Source organism: Pseudoliparis swirei, chromosome 2 (genome assembly GCF_029220125.1).
Source record: "Pseudoliparis swirei isolate HS2019 ecotype Mariana Trench chromosome 2, NWPU_hadal_v1, whole genome shotgun sequence".
Classification (NCBI taxonomy): Eukaryota; Metazoa; Chordata; class Actinopteri; order Perciformes; family Liparidae; genus Pseudoliparis; species Pseudoliparis swirei.
In genome coordinates, this window is record NC_079389.1 from 14,485,593 (window position 1) to 14,504,270 (window position 18,678).

General features: G+C 40.3%; 2 protein-coding genes across 5 annotated transcripts; both read left to right on the plus strand.

Annotated features, from left to right (window-relative positions):
- Positions 1–1,076: 1,076 nt before the first annotated feature.
- On the plus strand, positions 1,077–4,697 carry LOC130208214 (claudin-14-like). Of its 4 annotated transcripts, XM_056437235.1 has the most exons (5): positions 1,077–1,183; positions 1,499–1,897; positions 2,875–2,988; positions 3,287–3,548; positions 4,027–4,697. In XM_056437235.1, the coding sequence occupies exons 4-5, from the start codon at positions 3,315–3,317 to the stop codon at positions 4,534–4,536; spliced, it is 744 nt and encodes a 247-aa protein (XP_056293210.1). In that variant the 5' UTR covers positions 1,077–1,183; positions 1,499–1,897; positions 2,875–2,988; positions 3,287–3,314; the 3' UTR covers positions 4,537–4,697. The 4 variants fall into 4 exon arrangements, with proteins under 4 accessions (XP_056293210.1, XP_056293187.1, XP_056293192.1 ...); XM_056437212.1 differs by having other exon boundaries at positions 2,790–3,548; XM_056437217.1 differs by having other exon boundaries at positions 2,810–3,548.
- A 1,623-nt stretch (positions 4,698–6,320) lies between these two features.
- Positions 6,321–14,539, plus strand: LOC130208203 (high-affinity choline transporter 1-like). The gene is made up of 9 exons (XM_056437203.1): positions 6,321–6,908; positions 7,639–7,884; positions 8,188–8,301; positions 8,889–9,044; positions 9,145–9,293; positions 10,042–10,185; positions 10,322–10,475; positions 12,569–12,786; positions 13,125–14,539. Exons 2-9 carry the CDS (start codon positions 7,713–7,715, stop codon positions 13,776–13,778), a joined length of 1,761 nt encoding a protein of 586 aa, XP_056293178.1. The 5' UTR covers positions 6,321–6,908; positions 7,639–7,712; the 3' UTR covers positions 13,779–14,539.
- The last annotated feature ends 4,139 nt before the right edge of the window (positions 14,540–18,678 follow it).

The window sequence follows — 18,678 nt, forward strand, 5'->3', positions numbered from 1 at the left end:
ACTTAATGTAAATATGGGTTAATAGTTAATACAGTTACCTTACCAGTATTATTAACTTAGAGGCGTCAAAAAGGCAGTAAATGTGAGCTGTGGTCGAGTCGCCTAACCTCAGGACAACGAGCTGTCTGATGACTCCGTGTCGGACAACCGCGCGAAACGAAGTGCTTCACCGACAGTAGGATCCTCACGAGGGAGTTTCTCCCCCGTTGAGGCTCTACGGGGAAAAGAGAAGACACGCGTTCAGTAAAGTTTACATTAAGTACTTTATTAACCACCATTAAGGCAAAGTAAAGTATTTAAAATACACATGGAGAAGTTTCTCAGGTACAAATTACAACTGTAAGTAGACGAGGTAGCCCAGATTACATTAAGGCCTCTACTTAATTGGACAATAGCTGTATACAGTAATATTTAGGCAGGTATTCAATATATTTAATTAGCTGATTAATATGACTAACCATTCTATACGAAGTGTGTAAAGTTAAGCCCCTTAGCCGTCAGATAAAAGTAGTTGGCTAAAAGATATTGTCCTTGGAAATATTATATATATATATATATATATATATATGTGTGTGTGTGTGTGTTTGTTGGCTTCACTTCGATTTTGTGTTGGTTACATTGTCTTGATCCAACAAAGTTTTTTATTCAAATATCAGGTAATAATCTAGCAGTAACTAATTTCTCCTGAACCATCGTTATTGTTGCTTTTCTCGCCTCTGCTATTAATGTGTCTTTACTTAATTCATGAACAAATCAGCCACAATGACCAACACCTGAGTGGGAGTGCAGGGCCTCTAAAGATATGCTTGTGCGTATATTTTAAGGATGTTGTGTACAGCCGCACATACATGTTGTTTGAAAAGGTATGTGCAGTATGTAAAAAGAGTCCAGCAAGACAAAAATAAAAACAAATAAAAAAATGAAGGCCCATACTACACTACTATGTTTGTGTTATCCCTGTGCACCGTGCACAGCAGACCAGCAACGCTCAGCTGCTAATCACAGGATTATTCTGCTTAACTAAGACTATTAAGTGTTCCACATTCAAATGGCGGCTCCCACAGGCAGACCTTGGAGAGGATCATCCCTCCTCTATAGAGCTCTCGCAGAGAACCAAATACTCCACATGGGAAACCAGAGGAAGGGCTGGGAAATTGCCCTTGTATACCAACAGGATGACACGGTAGGTTACACCCGGAGCACAGAGGGGGAGAGAGAGAAGAAGAACTGCAACAGAAGAAGATGGACCTCAGAGGAATCTGGAGATAAAACTGCCGTTTTGAATGACCTCACCTGACTTGCAGAACAATATGTACACACAGACATAGTGTAGTATATAACTATAAAGTACAGTTTATTAACTTTGCAGTGTGGCTTTTACTACTTAAATGCCTGCTGATTGAACCCTGATTGTAGTTGATGTATGTTGCTTATAAATTGAAGTAATTATGTTTTTTTTTTCTTCTTTCTTTTAATTGTGTCTATTATCATTCAACAGATGTGGAGCTCCAGAGAGCTTAATTATTGAGGCAAAAAAACTGCACAACCAGTGAGGACAATATCTCTTCTGTGTGTCTCTGCTTGGAAACACTGCTCTGCCTCCAGGTCCATGGGTTTATCTGTCGAGAGCAACGAGCCATCACTCTCTCATGTCATCTCTAACGTGATGCTCCTGATGCTGACGGGGATGATGGTGACGATGGCGGCAATATCTAACACTGACCAGTCACATATCTGACAGTCCTGCAGCATAGACACATATTCCTTGACTTGTGAGGCAGCGTAGAGACAGAAGGAGCTGGGCAGTGTGGAATCAGTGCCAATGGCCTATTTATTTGGATGTGCACCATCTGGACACCTGTAACCATGGATCTGTAGTCCTCTTCAAATCTTGTTGGTGAGTATCCAAGTGTGGAGATCTTTTACTAAACAGTGACATGTGAAAAGTTATATGAATTTTACATTGGCTTTGCTCTTGGGTGGGCTGAATTGTGGGTAAACCAACAATCAAAACAAGATGTTTGTCACAGCTCTGCCTTTGTTCCTGTTGCTCACTAGTTAGGCTTTCAGTGTAGTCAATCATTAAGTCAACACAATGAGGCTTGTATGCGATATTTAAAGAGGCCCCAACAGTGCCAGGTCTAACACTGAACTACAGTCAGGCTTTTGTAAACAGCCACTGTTCTCTGAGGAAGTTCAACAATCGAAGAGCGCAGTTTGGTTTCTTTGTTTTGAGATTTAAAGTCACTCTGCTTCATTCTTGCTGGGGCAACAGGGAATTTAGCATTTCATCATTCTTCAGTTGATTAAATTACATTTTAAATAATTGACGTATGTTTCAATGACTTGGTTAGTCGTTGTTCAAAAATATGTCCCTACATTATTCCGGCTTTTTTTCCTTCGCACCGTAAAAAAAAAAACCGGTCGAGAACATTTTGTTCAAAGCGCTGAGAAGTAAATGCTTGACTACCAAAAGGTTTTCCTAACCAGAGCCTCCTGGGCATTTGTGAGATTTGAATTGTCACGTTTGAATTCATGAATGTAGAAACAGGTCAGAGATCAAATATGACATAATATGAGTTGGTCAGTCATTACAACAGAAGTCACAACTATTCCTTGCTGTCACAGTTTGGGGCTCAGTGCTCTGTCGTCAAGTCATTCAGTCCCTCTCTCTCAAATACCCTGCAGAGCCGTGAAAAATGTTCAAAGTTAGTGGTTTATAACAGTTCTCTCAGCTTGGGTGGTTCCTGTAAATGTTTAATTCCTCTCTCGCTCTCTTCCTTCCTAAGGGGTGGTGCTTAACAAATAGACTGCCGTGGTTTGCCCTCCGGAGGAGAGCATTAAACAGGTGGAGCTGAACACTGCTCTCATTAGTTACAGATGCAGTCACCTGCCACTCACCAGAGACCGATGCCAGAGAGTTTCCACAGCTATTTCTGCCCACACTTCGGAGACACTGGAGGAATGGCACAGACTCTGTGACTGGATGTAAGCTCAGTGGAATTTATTGTACTGCTGTGGACCCGCAGATAACAGGAGGAATAACAGGAGCCTCCTCTTCAGCCTGCGGAACTGAAGTTTTGTTCTGAAAGTCTTTCTTTTTTATGTGGCAACATAATGTTTCAGTGTGTTCGTTGTCCCTTTTTACTGATGTTATCTGTGGATCCAGTCGATTTAAAATGAGTCTTGCTTGGCGATATATGCATTTTAAGACATCCAATTGCTCTTAAATGTCTCCTACGCGCCCATCAACAGTGACTCAAAAGTGTAACTTTGTACTTTGCAGTTTGACCGTCTCTCCCAGTGAGTGAATCATGGCCAGCACGGCGGTTCAACTCCTTGGCTTCTTCTTGGGGCTGTTGGGGTTTGTAGGAACTGTTGTTGCAACTCTGCTCCCCCACTGGCGCAGCACAGCCTATGTGGGCTCCAACATCATCACAGCCACCGCCTATATGAAAGGCCTGTGGATGGAGTGTGTATGGCAGAGCACTGGCATTTACCAGTGTGAGCTGTACAGATCTCAACTGGCACTGCCACGCGACCTGCAGGTAACTGCACATTCACCATTTAGTCAAAGCCTTTTTCCAACGTACCACATCATGGGAAACCGCAAAAAAATCAATTGCTATTTAAATCATCGCTAATCTTTTTAGGAGTTTGTTAAGCAAAAATACTCAACAAATGTGAAAATGTGCCGCTTTTCTTTGTTTCTTAGCATTGTAAACTAAATATGTTTAGGCTTTTAATCATTGGTTAGAAAAAACAAGGGAATTTAAGATGCTGCCCTGGACCCAGACAATTAATTGATTAATTGGGAGAAATTTTCAGCAGACTATTGGATAATAAACATTATTTCTTGGTTTGTGTGTTTGTTAGTTAGTTGCTGCCCTACTGTTTGCATTGCCCAGAAGTTTATATGGATAGTGCGGTATCAACAAGTAGTTGCACTTTTCTAACCCTAAAGGCTACAATCAAAATTGGTTTTAATCCCAATCTTGAAGCCCTTGTTTTTCTCTTCCTCTTTAGGCTGCCCGGGCGCTCATGGTGCTCTCCTGCGTCACCTCAGTCCTGGCATTTCTGGCTTCAGTCATGGGGATGAAGTGTACCCGCTTCACCCGTGACTCCACAATCAAGTCTCCGCTGGTGCTAAGTGGGGGGATATGTTTTCTCTGTGCTGGCCTGCTTTGCCTGATCACCGTGTCCTGGACAACCAACAATATCATCATGGATTTCTACGACCCCTTCCTTCCCAGTGGGATGAAGTATGAGATGGGCCTGGCCGTGTACCTCGGTTACGCCTCAGCCTGCGTCAGTCTGATCGGAGGACTGGTGCTATGCTGGAGCAGCAGCAGTGACAGGCCACGGAGGCCGCCCCTCCACGTGCGGAGGAATCCACCATTATCACCTCCCCCTGCCTTCCACCACATATACCCTGCCGCTCCACCCTACAAGCCCCCCGAGGCCCTGAAGGACAACCGTGCTCCCTCACTTTGCTCCCTTTCCAGCAGTGGCTATAGGCTCAACAACTATGTCTGAGACTACCATCTGCAAAACTATAAAGACTGTTATGTCTGAAAAAAGATACGGCACAGACCAAAACAGCTGAAGACTTCTCAAATTGAATATCTATGTAAAAGTATTTTATCCGACCCAAGAAAGAGTTTAAAAAATGGAAAATAAAGTAAATTACACCACTGTGTTGGACCAAAAATCAGATTTGGAAAGGATATCAAATTCTGCCTAGACTTTCCTCTAACTTTAACTTGACCTGTTCATAATTTACAGTGTGTGTGTGAGAAAACTGAGCGCTCCAACCTGTTGACCTCCTGCCCTGACTCTCAAGGACCAGAAGGTGACAATATGTTACTGCAAATAACAACAGGAGAAACTACATAAACACACAAATTATACATTGTATGCTGTAACACACGTTAATAGTTAAGCTCGTGTTGTGTCACTTCCTTGTTATATCCTACTTTCTAGTTGAGATTAACTTTTTATGAAAGTCCGTTCAAATATTATCGTTATCTTACAGTAGATGGATGAAGTGTTATGTCAGTATTCAATATTTTCATGCCAAATAAAATAAAATAACAATGGCCATTTCTGATGAACTAAACATAGAAGTCTTTACAAATTACTTTTAAATAGTTTTTCACAAGCCAATAAAGCAGATATGCTGTCATGTTAAAGTAAGAAAAACACAGCAGTAACTAATTCCATTGATTGGCCTGGGTTACTGGGCTACATGGGGCCGTGAAAGACCCTCGTTAACAATATGAGTTCCACCTGTGCTGTTCCTCCTCTGGCACCTCCACTTGTCTGCTTTGACAAAGACCCTCAGTAGGCCCTATTCACTTTTAACACCCAGGAAACCTTGCTGTTATCAGCAAAGTAAGTTGGCAGATCTCTGTCCAACTTTATATGCGTACTAACAATGTGAATGTAAAGCTGAAGAAGGCCACTGGATGGCGACATCAGTCTTTTGAGAAGGCAGCCCTCAGTTATAACTTATTTTTGGTCCATCCGTTTTTATTATTATACGATTACTATACTATGATATTGTCAAGATATAAGCACCTTTTAATTAATGGATCCAACACAAAGTCTCAGTACTTAAGTCAAATGTGGGGAAGATGATTTTGTAGCATTTGTGAATGCTGAATGTGACTCCTCTGAGGCTTTCCAGAATGCTTGTTTACCTGTAACACTGTGGACGTGTTTGTGAGAAAACCCTCCAATTAGAGCTGCCCTCCGTCTGGCAGCCACAGAGACACTCAATTAGAGGACCTGTCACAATAAAAGCGAGTCACTGCTTTTATTGCCAGGAGTCAGCATATGTACAGCAAGGAGCTCATTTACGTTCACGGTAAAGCCCAAACAATTAATTCAGTTTAGTTAAGGAAAATATGTGTTGTACCGATTGCTTTTGGGAATGTATGAAAATAATTTAAAACGTGTTTTTAAAACTGCACCGGAAATATCACATCATAGTGATTATTTAAGTTCAGGGCATATGTTCAGCACCATGGACAACTCCAGGAATACAACCTTGTGGAATAATAACTGTTATGGTCAGGATGGTAGATCTTTAATACTTTATTCCAGTTGTGGTTTGAAAGCAGGTCATACGAGATGCTTCGATGTTGACGTAAAAATGCAAAAGTGTGCGAGAGTAGATACGTTCTTTGACGAAAGAAACATGCGTGCGTAAAGTGGGTGATACAATAAAAACAATATATATTCCTATGCTGGGTATACATTGCCAACGTCACCACCTTACTGCCAGAGTCTGCAGAATAGATCAGGCCTGAAATATAACTTGGCAGAGCAACGGTTTCCTCCAATTCCAATATGATGTTATGATATTGGAAAGCTTTGCCGGACAGGTTGTACGTCATGCCACTCTCTATTAGGTGCTATTTTCGTCCTGCCCTGGAAGACATTCATCCACCATCTACTCACCCTGACAGCCCCAATAAACCAACCACTCCCATTCATCTCCACCCACCTCCACCCTTTCTCCTCGCCCATCGCTCTCTCTCTCTCTCTCTCTCCCTCTCCCTCTTCCTCCCCATCTCCCTCTTTCTCCTTTCCGTCGAGCATTCGTGACTTAAAAACAACATAGGAGAATTGTGTATGTTCGGCCAAGAGGATTATGTTTGTAGTTCCTTAATAGTTTTCCAACAAGATTACCTTTGACACTTTGTAAATCTTTATTTGGAGGACCTGCTCCTCTATTTCCTCCACACGAAAGGTATGTTAATGTCAGTTTCTAACATTCTCTTCTTTTATGTGTTGATTCACTGCATTTGACCATCGTGACATATGTTGATAGGGAGATCAATAATGCAATTCCGGCCTCCTGGAACCATGGTGTCAGCGCAACAGGGAGCTGAAACCGAAAGGTTTGGTTTTATAGTGATGCAGCACATCGGAGACAAATCCTTTATGTATCTGTCTTTGGTCTCCTCTGGTAGTTTTTTGACGGCGCGTCACGTTTAGGAAGCATTAATCGACTTTTACGCACGAAACAAAACCACGGAAGTCCATTGTATTCAGCATATATGCAACAGAGCAGCCTGAACACTTTTTATGAATATATTAAAATGTAAAAGACATCGCGTGAGTAAGCTGGCGGAATAATTGGAGAAAGCCATGTCTGTAAAGCAAGCAGAAAGGCGCGCGTAAAACATCTTCAACTGCCTTAAAAGCTAAAGTGAAACACTAATAATACCATTATTTCTGGTTTGGGATTTTTTTTTTTTCATATCTTTTGATTTGATGACACATTATTTGTGCTGTTCGTTCCCCTTCACGCGTCAGTTGGACACGGTAAAGTATCCCTTCTTCATAGCTAAACATGATGCAGATTTAATCTTGTCATTTTTAAGAATAGGGATGCCTTCCATGAATGTTTGGATATTCGTGTTTTAAAGTTGGTGATCAGGTTATTAGTTCTTATTCATTTTTTCTCATCTCCATGCAGGTAGCCTACAACGCGTGGGCTTTATTGCAGTCTGTCAGCCTGTGGTGTTAACCTTACATTGGTGTGGCACAAAGTTAGGCTTCTGTTAAATATGTATGTGTGGTTCAAACACTATATCAATGTGTTTCTTTCCTTTTATTTCTCTAAAGTTCATGACATTCCAGTTCCCCGCGCGCAATAGTAGCCTACTTGATCTCGGCGGGAGGAAGCGGACGAAAGGAAGATGGCCATCCACGTCGAGGGTATCGTGGCTATCGTGATCTTCTACGTCCTGATTCTGTCTGTGGGGATCTGGGCTGCGTGGAAGAACAAGAACTCCGGTGGAGACCAGAGCGAGCGCATCATGGTCGGGGGAAGGGACATCGGATTGTTTGTGGGTGCATTCACGATGACCGGTGAGTTGGTCAAATACGGGAATTCTTCGATCATTTTTTGTTGGTAGGTGTTGAACGTATGAGGTCAGAAAAAAACATTAAATTCCACCAACTCCGTCCTTTACGAACAGACATCATTGCGGTGGCAAATATAAATGATTAGTTGTGAACGTTTAAAGACGCAGCAACCTTTTGCTGAAGGGTTTTATATTAACACTGTAAGTTTAAATGTGCGCCGTGAGGTCCAGTGGAATTGTTGAATGACTTGTGCAGCATCATGAACCAAACCAATGTTTTTGACAAAATCTTCTTTCTTGGTTTCAGCCACTTGGGTGGGTGGGGGCTACATAAATGGGACAGCAGAGTATGTCTACCTGCCAGACTATGGCCTTGCTTGGGCACAGGCGCCCTTTGGATACGCTCTCAGCCTGGTAGTCGGTAAGAGTGTCTTTGTTTAAGCCCTTTATTTATTTAAACTGTAAAAGGCAAGTGTATAAAAGAACCATGCCTAATGAGAAGGCATTGAGGTACTGTTTAAAAAACGATAGTAGTTTTGAGTATTTTAAGTACATTTACTACAAATTGCCTCTAGTTAAATGTGCTATTCCTACTTTTAAGGTAGCTAATTTATTCCAGTCGTTTATTTTACAGTATTATGGTCGTACGTTTTTTTTGATAATGTATCTTCTTTATTGTTGTCACTCTGCAACATTGTTGTACGGTGACTTTTAAAATGAATCTGCAAATAAAACTGCAAAAGCCTCCCACACAATGATAACACAAATTTGACAATAAGTTCTCTTGATAAACATCATAAAAATCATAAACAAAAATAGTGCTTCAACCACACATAAACAGGAAGCTCCAGGGTCACTATATACAAATAATGCAACGGATATGAATTGTCTGTCAAGTTGTGATATATAAGATATGATATAATTTAATTATTTCAGGGATTGTAAACTACACATCAGTTGTCTCTTCTCCTATTCGTCTGCCTTATCTTGTTGCTTGAAATTATTCAGGTGGCCTTTTCTTTGCCAAGCCCATGCGTTCACGTGGATACGTCACCATGCTGGACCCCTTCCAGCAGCTGTATGGGAAAAGGATGGGCGGCCTGCTCTTCATCCCCGCACTCATGGGGGAAATCTTCTGGTCTGCAGCCATTTTATCTGCCCTGGGTGGGTGATTATTGAACAGGAACTCTTAAATATAACCGCCTTCATGTTAATGAGTACACGTATATGACTAAACTCGTGAGCTGAATGTATTGTCCTGCAGGTGCCACTCTGAGTGTGATCGTGGACATAAACATCAACATGTCGGTGGTGATCTCAGCCATGATAGCTATCTTTTACACACTTGTTGGAGGACTCTACTCTGTTGCATACACAGATGTGGTCCAGCTCTTCTGTATCTTTGTGGGCTTGGTGAGTTTCACTGTCCACATCTACCAAGCTAGGCATTCTAAAGATGGCAATGAGTTCCAGCATAGTATAGACTTCTGTATGATTAAACCGGGTATCTATGTACATGAAGTTAAAAACAATTACCTGTACTGCATTGTTATGCTCAAAACATAAAGCTGTCATTAGCCAATACTATTGAATAATCTCTGAGGTGTTTGTAATGTTCTGTCTTGCTAAAACCTTCTGAAATATATTAAACATTCATCATATATGCACGTGAACTTTGAGAAAGTGGCACGTACGTACTTACACCGACGGACGCTAGTCTACTATGTACCTAGCATTAAAAAATGCTATCATCCCATTAATCCCATGTCAGAGAACTTTGACAGTGGAAACTTAACAACATCACATAATATATATATATATATTTCTCATGGTACATTGTGTTTGCTAATCACCTTAGAAGACTAATGTCTGATTAGAAAAAACCGTAATTTAGAGCTAGGCTAAAAAAAACAGTATGCTGGAGATATATACTATAACTGGCCATCCTTGAGCTTTGAAGTTGAAAAAACAAAAAAAAAATAATCAATTATTAATAATTTTCAATGTCTTCGTCATCATGTATATGATATGTTCAATGTCATTTTCATTTGAAAAGATAAAGTGAGAGTTAAAATGGAAGACACACTGGATTTGACCAAACTCCCCCGTATATATATATATATATATATAACATCAATACTATTTGCATCCTCTCCCTCAGTGGATCAGCGTGCCTTTTGCTCTGTCCAATCCTGCCGTGTCGGATATCAGTGTCACAGCCAAAGAAGTGATCTACCAGTCACCCTGGCTGGGCAAGATTGATCCCGAAGACAAATGGCTCTGGGCGGACAACTTCTGTTTGCTGGTAAGTATCATTTAGAGTAACTGGAAGTGCCATTGAAGTCCCATTTGTTGCGCCAAGAGTAAGTTTGAGAGCTGTGGAAGTCTGGCTGACTGTTCTGCTTTGCTGTCTGTATTTACTCTGGTGTTTCTGTTTCTAGATGTTGGGGGGGATTCCCTGGCAGGTCTATTTTCAACGGGTTCTTTCTGCCTCTTCAGCTACCTATGCCCAGGTCCTTTCCTTTGTCGCTGCCTTCGGCTGCTTGGTAATGGCCATCCCCTCTGTCCTCATAGGAGCTATAGGGGCCTCCACTGGTAAACAAACACACACACACACACACACAGACACACTCTAGACTTAAAGCGATTTTGGGCACCTCAGAACACAATTGCTGTTAGAAACGTTTTGTGGATGCTTTTAAAATGAATCATAATTTAGTCAGTAGGTGACAAGTTGGGGTGATCATGTTTTGTTTAGCAGATACAACACATAGAAATTAGTAATAAATAGAAAGTGGCTTTGAATAGAAATTACTTAAATCCGGCCACTTATTTATATTTATCTTGAAAAAACTCTAATAGCATTTGATTGAATTATATTAATTCAACTTAGTTTTTTTATACTGTACTTTGATCCACTTTGCTTCGTCCCATGGTAAACAAGATCTTTGTAAACAAGATCTTTGTACTTTGGTTGGAAATAGACATACGCCAAGTACTGATTCTGATCAAATAGCTTCGACTGCATGGTGTTTACATCTGGTTTAAATGCCTCAAAATGACTAAACTGCAAAAACACACAATATTTATATTCTACAAACACATCTATGAATGATGTGCATACGTACAGACACACACACACACACATATCGATTATGCAGTAATGAAAGATCACAAGACAATTAAAACATTCAGGAATATGATGCTTTATTCAAACAGGAAACCGTGATCAAAGTAAAAATGATGCCTTCCTGGGTTGTTTGTATCCCAGGAGCTTTATTTTCAGATGCATAGAATATTTGGAGAGTAAACAACATCCGATGGATCGTGTCACGACGGGCAGAGGAGAGAGTCATCAGAGCAGACAGATTTAGTGAATATTACATCTGAAGAGGAGCTAATTAATCTGATTCGTCTGAAGCTGTTTCATGTATTACCAGCTCTAAACAACTACTGCTTGGGAATATCCAGGGGAAGGAGAGAAAGACACTGATTGTATACCTCTGGAGGATGAAGAGAAGGATTAAAAAAAAAGTGGCAAAAAGACGGTTTCAGGGGAAAAGGGAGATCGGAGAACTACGGTTTTCCCACTAAATGGGAGTAGTGGGGCACCAGTGGAGACTGGGTGGATGTATATGAAGAGCAGGAGCTACGTGCTCCTTCATTATTAGACCTGGTAGTTTCAGAGAGACATTCATTGTCCCCGGGCAGTGAATCCTAATGACTTTGATGATCCCCCTGACTTTTCCTGTAACGCCACCATGTGTCCACATTTTCAGTTTTGACTGAAATAACTCAGCAACTATTGGATGAATTTGAAACACACATTCATGTTCCCATCAAGTTTAACTGGAACAGCTATATAAATACCTGAGAAACTACTGGCACCCTCATCATGCTGCTAAACTATGATGGTGTACACATGAGAAACATGAGAAAGTATATCTTTGCAAACTGTAGTTAACCAGCTCAAAATGTCTCGTTAGAATAAATGGCTTCCTGAACACATGAATAATGATTCATGTTATTGTTATTAATTAAATTTTTCAAGTAAAATACAATTAAACTGATGTATTCCATAATACTGGCTTGTGTTTCATATTAGGACCAATGATCCGTTCGGCACAAACCATGATACTACCCACAGTTATTATTGCATATATGTCATATTTCTTATTACTGTTGCTTTTTCTCTGTGTTTGCACTAACAGCACAGCCGTACATTGATAATCCCTGCTGTATTTCAGATACGTGAAGCCCTTTTGTTTCACAGCAACTAAAACAGGTGAATCCACGGGGAGCATCCTAATAAAGTCTCAAAGTCAAGCCTTTTGTCTGGAAAGCCAAGAGATTAGTAAAAAAATTGGAATGAAGTATTTAGTCCATTTCAAATTTAACAAACTGACCAGAAACATAGTTTTAAACTGACCAGAAACATAATTGTATTAATCTTAACGTGGGAACATGGGTCAAGTACGGCCTGCTTCACTTTAGTTATGTTGTGATGTTGCCTCACACAAGCACCTGCATTGTTTTTGTGTTCAGTTTAATAATAATTATGGCAAATATTTTGGTACACATATAGATAATCCTGATATTCAGAGAATAGTACTGATCAGAAGTCCACAAATACAGTATGCCTTTATACTTCTACTTAAATGTGCATCTTTTACCATTTCTTCCTCCAGACTGGAACCAGACTTCGTATGGGTCGCTCGCCCCGAAGGATCGGGATCAGTCAGACATGATCCTTCCCATCGTGCTTCAGCACCTCTGCCCGTCTTACGTCTCCTTCTTCGGTCTGGGCGCCGTGTCAGCTGCGGTCATGTCCTCGGCAGACTCATCCATCCTTTCAGCCAGCTCCATGTTTGCGAGGAACATCTATCAGCTCGCTTTTCGGCAGTCGGTAAGAGTAACAATTAAGATAAGCAACGATAATACTGACACGCATCTGCACAGTGGTTAAAAACGTCAGTCAAATAATCTATGAATCAATTCTAGTTTCTTACAAATATGTCAGATGAATTTACTTGCTGAACATACACAACCAGAATCCGAACCTTGAGACAACATTCAAACAGTCAAGTTCAGAAAATTGAATTTATTTCAAAATAACAGACCATAATTTTGGATTAAGTATGAATCCCCTGCTGATGTAACGTGTGCAGCTTGTCACTGGCTTATCTAAGGTCTACATTGTATCTGTTCCTCTTCCCTCTGTTATCTGTTTCTTCTCTCCGCCAGGCTTCAGACAGGGAGATCGTTTGGGTGATGCGCCTCACCATCTTTGTGTTCGGAGGTCTTGCCACTGCGATGGCGTTGTTAACAGGATCCGTGTATGGCCTGTGGTACATGAGCTCCGACTTGGTCTACATCATCATCTTTCCCCAACTCCTCAGTGTGTTATTCGTCAAGGGCACCAATACCTATGGCTCTGTGGCCGGCTATATCTTTGGTCTTTTGCTGCGCATCGGTGGAGGGGAGCCCTACCTCAAACTCCCCCCCTTCATCTACTACCCGGGTTGGGTGACCCAGGAGAGGATCCACCACGTCACCGGGGACGTAGAGCACTTCATCCAGCAGAGGTTTCCGTTCAAGACGATGTCAATGCTGGCATCCTTCTTGGCAAATGTGGCCTTTTCTTACCTGACAAAGTACCTGTTTGAAAGCGGTACTTTCTCACACAAGTATGACTTCCTGGACGCCGTGGTGTCCAAGCATAGCAAGGAGATCATGGACAAAGACACGCTGGTGAGCAGCCAAGAGAACATCATTCTTTCAGAGTTGGCGCCCGTCAATCAGGTCCTGGGTGCGTCACTCGCTGGGACATTCATCAACTCTGAGGCGCTCAGTGATGATGGGGACTCCAGCCCAGAGGCTTTTCACAATGAACACTAGGCAGCAAAGGCACAAATAGTCCTAGAACCGAGGGATTTAAAGATGAAGGAATAATCTAAGAGGCATCCACATTCTTCAGGACACTTGCTACTGCCGCACTTGAAGCCAAATCAACAGAGATCTGCTGTGGCTTCCGAGTGACTCCACAAGTTTGTTTGATGCTGATTACATGGTGCCTCCTTCTTTTTTAGCATACTCATTCTTTTTCATGACTCTGTGAAGCTAAAACCACGACAACCATTTTAATTTAAGTGCTGCAAGAGTGATCGGTGGGACTTTCAGGGGAACGCATAGTGGCTGCTGTGGACAACGACGTCTACAAGGGTAATGAGAGTAGTGCAATATCTAACCAAGGAATTGTGTCCACGTCTAAATAGCAGTGTGTGTGTGTGTGTGTTTGTGTATGTGTGCGTGTGTGAGCTTGCGTGCGTGCGTTTATGCGTGTGCGTGTGTGACAACAAAGCAGTCAATATTCGAGAAACCTTTCAGACTGTGAGGTTTAAAGTTTCCGTAGAATATTTGTTAATAGCAATAATATTTGTAGGATCTGTTTTGTATAGATAGATACAATGTACTAAACGTGCTAGTTATTGTGTTTCTTTTTCTGTTTAAGATTGTTCCCGTGTACCTTCAAGCAGCCATGAACTTCCATTCATTTCTGTGTGCGTTTTAAAAAACAAACTTAATATACGATTGTGTTTTACATCTATGAATTAATTTAAAACTGCATTAACAACAACATTGACAGCAATTAAAGCACATAGGCCTATGATGTTTTTGCAAGTTCATCTTCATATATATATATATACTTGTATTATATATATATATATATATATATATATATATATATATATATATATATAAATGAATAGAACCCAATGGCAGTCTGGATAAGAATTCAGAAATCTAAAACACGAAGCTTAAAAAAATTATTGCCATTAACAGATGGTGTACTTCATTGATAAAAAAAGGTCACATATATTTTTAAATGTGTGTTTGTGTGTATGTGTGTGTGTGTGTAGGTGTGTGTGTGTGCGTGTACGTGTGTGTGTGTGTGTGTGTGTTTGTGAGTGTGTGTGTGTGAGTGCCTATCATGATTTGTTTGCTCATCCTAAACATGTATTGACTTACCAGCCACAGCAGGTAAGCGGAGACAAGAAATTATTGTTCTTCCCAAGATGGTGTCAGTAGCACCGGTCTTTATTGATCCAATCCCCAGTCGATTAGCCCTCAGGACATTTGATTAATGCTGCAGAAGTGTTTGAGACTGCGGTTTGTAAGAGTTTGTTTGACAGTGTGTCATTTAGAGCGAGGACATTTGAAAGTTTTGTTCTGATTGAGTACCATCATTCATCAATTCCCCAACCTCAGTACTCACATTTCCCAGGTCTGTGTCACACTGCTGCTCTGTATGACCAGCGTCAAAAGGAGTTTTCACTTCATACCATGATTTTTTAGAATTGCTGTCGTTGGTTGGTGTCTTTTTGAATCTATGGACTCACCTTAATTCAATGGTCAATTATGGAAAATTCCTTGGTTTGAAAAGCCGGAAAAAAAAGATCACTTTTATAGAAATCACTTTTTCAGCTGTAGATGTTCTATATTTTATTTGTAATGATTTGTTATCAACAATTAAGAGCAAAACAAAAAATGTGTCTGCCCTTAACCGCGAGCCCATTCATTACAACTTAAGACATCAAATCTTAAGAAAGTGGTCATGAATATAAAGTTGAATTAAAAGGTGAAACAATTTGTTAACATAGCCGGGGCACTGCAGTTTCCAGAAAACAGGAGTAAATGGTGTCAAAGTGTTCGGGGACTATTTATATATTAGGCATCATATTGGGTATTTAGAGCAGCAAGATAAAGAATATGGAACTGACTCAATTTAAACTACAGTGGCTGTGTTGATCTTAATGAAGGATTATAGCATCCAGTGGAAAAGTGTGGTTCACACTGATGTGTTTTCAATAGTTTCTTGGACAACAATGGTATTGTGGCATTGAGTAACCAGCTAGATCAGGCTGTGGCTGCTCAGACAATACTAGTAGTGGATTAATTAATGGTTGATTTTGGTCTTAGGTATTTAGTGATTAAAAGAAAAATCACTACAACATCAGCCTTATGGTGGCAAGATGGCCTAACAGTTACTCTTTAGAGAGAAGAGGACTTGATCCCTGAATGCAGCTATATATCTGCTGAGGTACAGTAAGACACACCAAATCCCAGCCTGATCCTAGCTCGCCTCTAAAACATAAATAACAGTTATGTGATTTATGATTTGCCCCCAAGGTGACGTCAGCTTGAAACTGAATGGGGTGACTGCTCGTCTGATGTTATGCAAAGTGCCAGGAAATCTCATTGGACTCTACTGTGAATGTAAACCTTCCTCCTCATCGGATAGGCTTCATAACGTGTGCCGCGGCTTCGGTTCATTCCCAAAGCCGAGCGCGAGCAGAAAAGAATCCACGTGAGACGTTGAACTGGCACGTGTGTGTCTATATGTCGTAAATTGCAACGATGCTGTATTTTTGTGTGATAAATGTATATACCAAAAAAAGCATAGAAACAAATTAGTCTACTTTTAAATGCAGCATTAAAAATGGTGTTTGTTGACAGTGAACTTACAGCTATTTATTTATTCATGCAGTGTCTATAAGAGTATAGTTGTAAACATGTGTAAACTCAGTTGAATAAATTATATTATTGAGCACATTTGTTTTTTTTCTCTCTACATACTGGCATTATAGCATTTTACATTTGTACACAATTAGCATGTGTCAACTTTCAATTTGTATTTTATTCAACTATGATGAGGTATGAACAAATGTACGTCTGTGTGTGTGTGTGGGGGGGGGGGGGTGTGTGTGTGTGTGTGTGTAGAGTGTGGACTGTTTGGTGGAGGGTTTAATCTCGAGGTTGCCGCCTGCTTAGGCGCATCAATCATAACGCCGACCTCAGAATTGTTAAGTATGCAGAAACACAATGCTGTCAATCTTTCTCATTCACACTCCCACACACACAAACAAACACACCCACACACACACACACACTTCTCAGATCCCGGCATGATCCCTCTCTGATCGAAGAAATATTAATATTATGTTATTTCTCAAAGTAGAAGAGTATATATTCTGTTACTGATGGAACTGTTTTACCGTACCTGAAGTGGCAGTACATTACAAGGTTTAAACTATAACTTAATTTCATTATATTGTGGAATAATCACTCATAATTAAAACATATTTGTGAGTTAAAGTGATGGGAAAATAACAGAGCTGTATTTGCAATCTCAAACATCAAGAAACCAGGATGGAAAAAAATGAATCAGATGCAACTAAGATTCAAAGGCAAAGTAAATGTGTCAAACTCTTTTAGTATTGAGCTGATGTAATTACAGACAAAACCATATTATTTTGTCAGACAAAATCATACAAAAAAACATGAATAACACTGACAAACCATTTGGTTGAACAATTAATTTATCAACTTGCATTACAGGATTAATAATAGCAAAACTTAGCTCAACTAACTGGTCTACTTCTATGTAATTTGAAGTTATTACATGAAATGAAAGCATGGCTGAGCTCTTATCTGAGTACATTTGGTTCTTTTCACTTTATCTCGCTCTCTGCCTGTCTAGGATTTCTATATTTGACAAGTCATCAAGTGCTTCTACATAGACAGTTATTTTAGTGTAAAGAGTCATCTAAAAATCTATGAAAGGGCTCCATGTGTCTAAAAAAGAAAATCTGAATTAGTATTCTGTCACTAATGATATGGTTGGAAGAGTCATTATGGTGCCATTTAGAGCCATGCACTTCTATCACAATCCCTAATGTGCTTTTCAGTCTTGCTCATATTAATTGAGACAGTCATGTTTCAATCTCTAAATCAGATATGAGGCAGTTGATTTATGTGTTTATGCAGCACTTCTCCCTGACTGCTTCATCTTGTGCATGCACCACGCCTCCAGACCGACGCCGAACAGCTCGCTACTCTTCTGTCTGTAGGAAGAAGGTTGAGGCAGGTGGGCAGCTTTAATCCATATAATATGTTAATGTCAAACCTGCCACAGTGGCAGATGACAGACATGAGATTGGTCTGATATCACTGAAACTATGAAGAATAATTTTTGGAACATGTTATCTTCTCAAAAAACCCTCTTTGGATAATTGTTATAAATATTCAAGTCAATCATAAATCAAATTATAAAAAGGTCTCATGCAAGAAGATCATTGTAATAGTATCTTAACTTTCCCACACAAAAGAAAGGACATTGACCATTTCATTATGAAAAGGTTCTATTTCCAATAATCCTTGTCATTATAGGGACACCGGTGGTTGTTAAGTGAACTGCAGTCAGCATCCTGAATCTTAAACTCCATAGCTCTGATTCTTCCTGAGCAAAGCATTTTATGTTTGATGTATCCTCGGCCTTTTCATAATCCCTCGAAGATATAAAGATATAAACTCTGATGAGCTATGTTCGTCACTCTATCCTTATTTTATCCCGTGCCACCTCACCCTACAGCCTCGCGGGCTTCACGACTGAAGCTGTGTCCTCACTGACGCCTCCTGTGTCGTCAGTGTCATGTGTATCATACTTAGAGAGAGACAAACACAAACATACATTCAGCTCTGCAGCCCAGCTCATGACTTATTCTCTCTAAAATGACACCCAAAAAAAGTCAGGAAGTGCTGATGAAAAGCCGACTCATTACACTCTTTGACACCCCTAATCTTTTATTTATCAATTAAATATTATTCTACATTTTAATTGCTTTGAGCTTTTAATAACAGCTATGATTTATTGTCTAATAATACATCCGGTATGCCCTCCAGACAGTTTAATTAAAAGCTTTTCTTGGCGTTTGCATTACACCGTTATCCATGTTTG

What these genes read in the sequence shown, in the direction of transcription:
- LOC130208214 (XM_056437212.1), top strand. Translation starts at nt 3,315, where the DNA reads ATGGCCAGCACGGCGGTTCAACTCCTTGGCTTCTTCTTGGGGCTGTTG. An exon ending in CACTGCCACGCGACCTGCAG is followed by an intron (nt 3,549 to 4,026) that starts GTAACTGCACAT and finishes CTTCCTCTTTAG; the next exon opens with GCTGCCCGGGCGCTCATGGT.
- LOC130208203 (XM_056437203.1), top strand. Translation starts at nt 7,713, where the DNA reads ATGGCCATCCACGTCGAGGGTATCGTGGCTATCGTGATCTTCTACGTC. An exon ending in GGGTGCATTCACGATGACCG is followed by an intron (nt 7,885 to 8,187) that starts GTGAGTTGGTCA and finishes TCTTGGTTTCAG; the next exon opens with CCACTTGGGTGGGTGGGGGC. An exon ending in AGCTATAGGGGCCTCCACTG is followed by an intron (nt 10,476 to 12,568) that starts GTAAACAAACAC and finishes TTCTTCCTCCAG; the next exon opens with ACTGGAACCAGACTTCGTAT.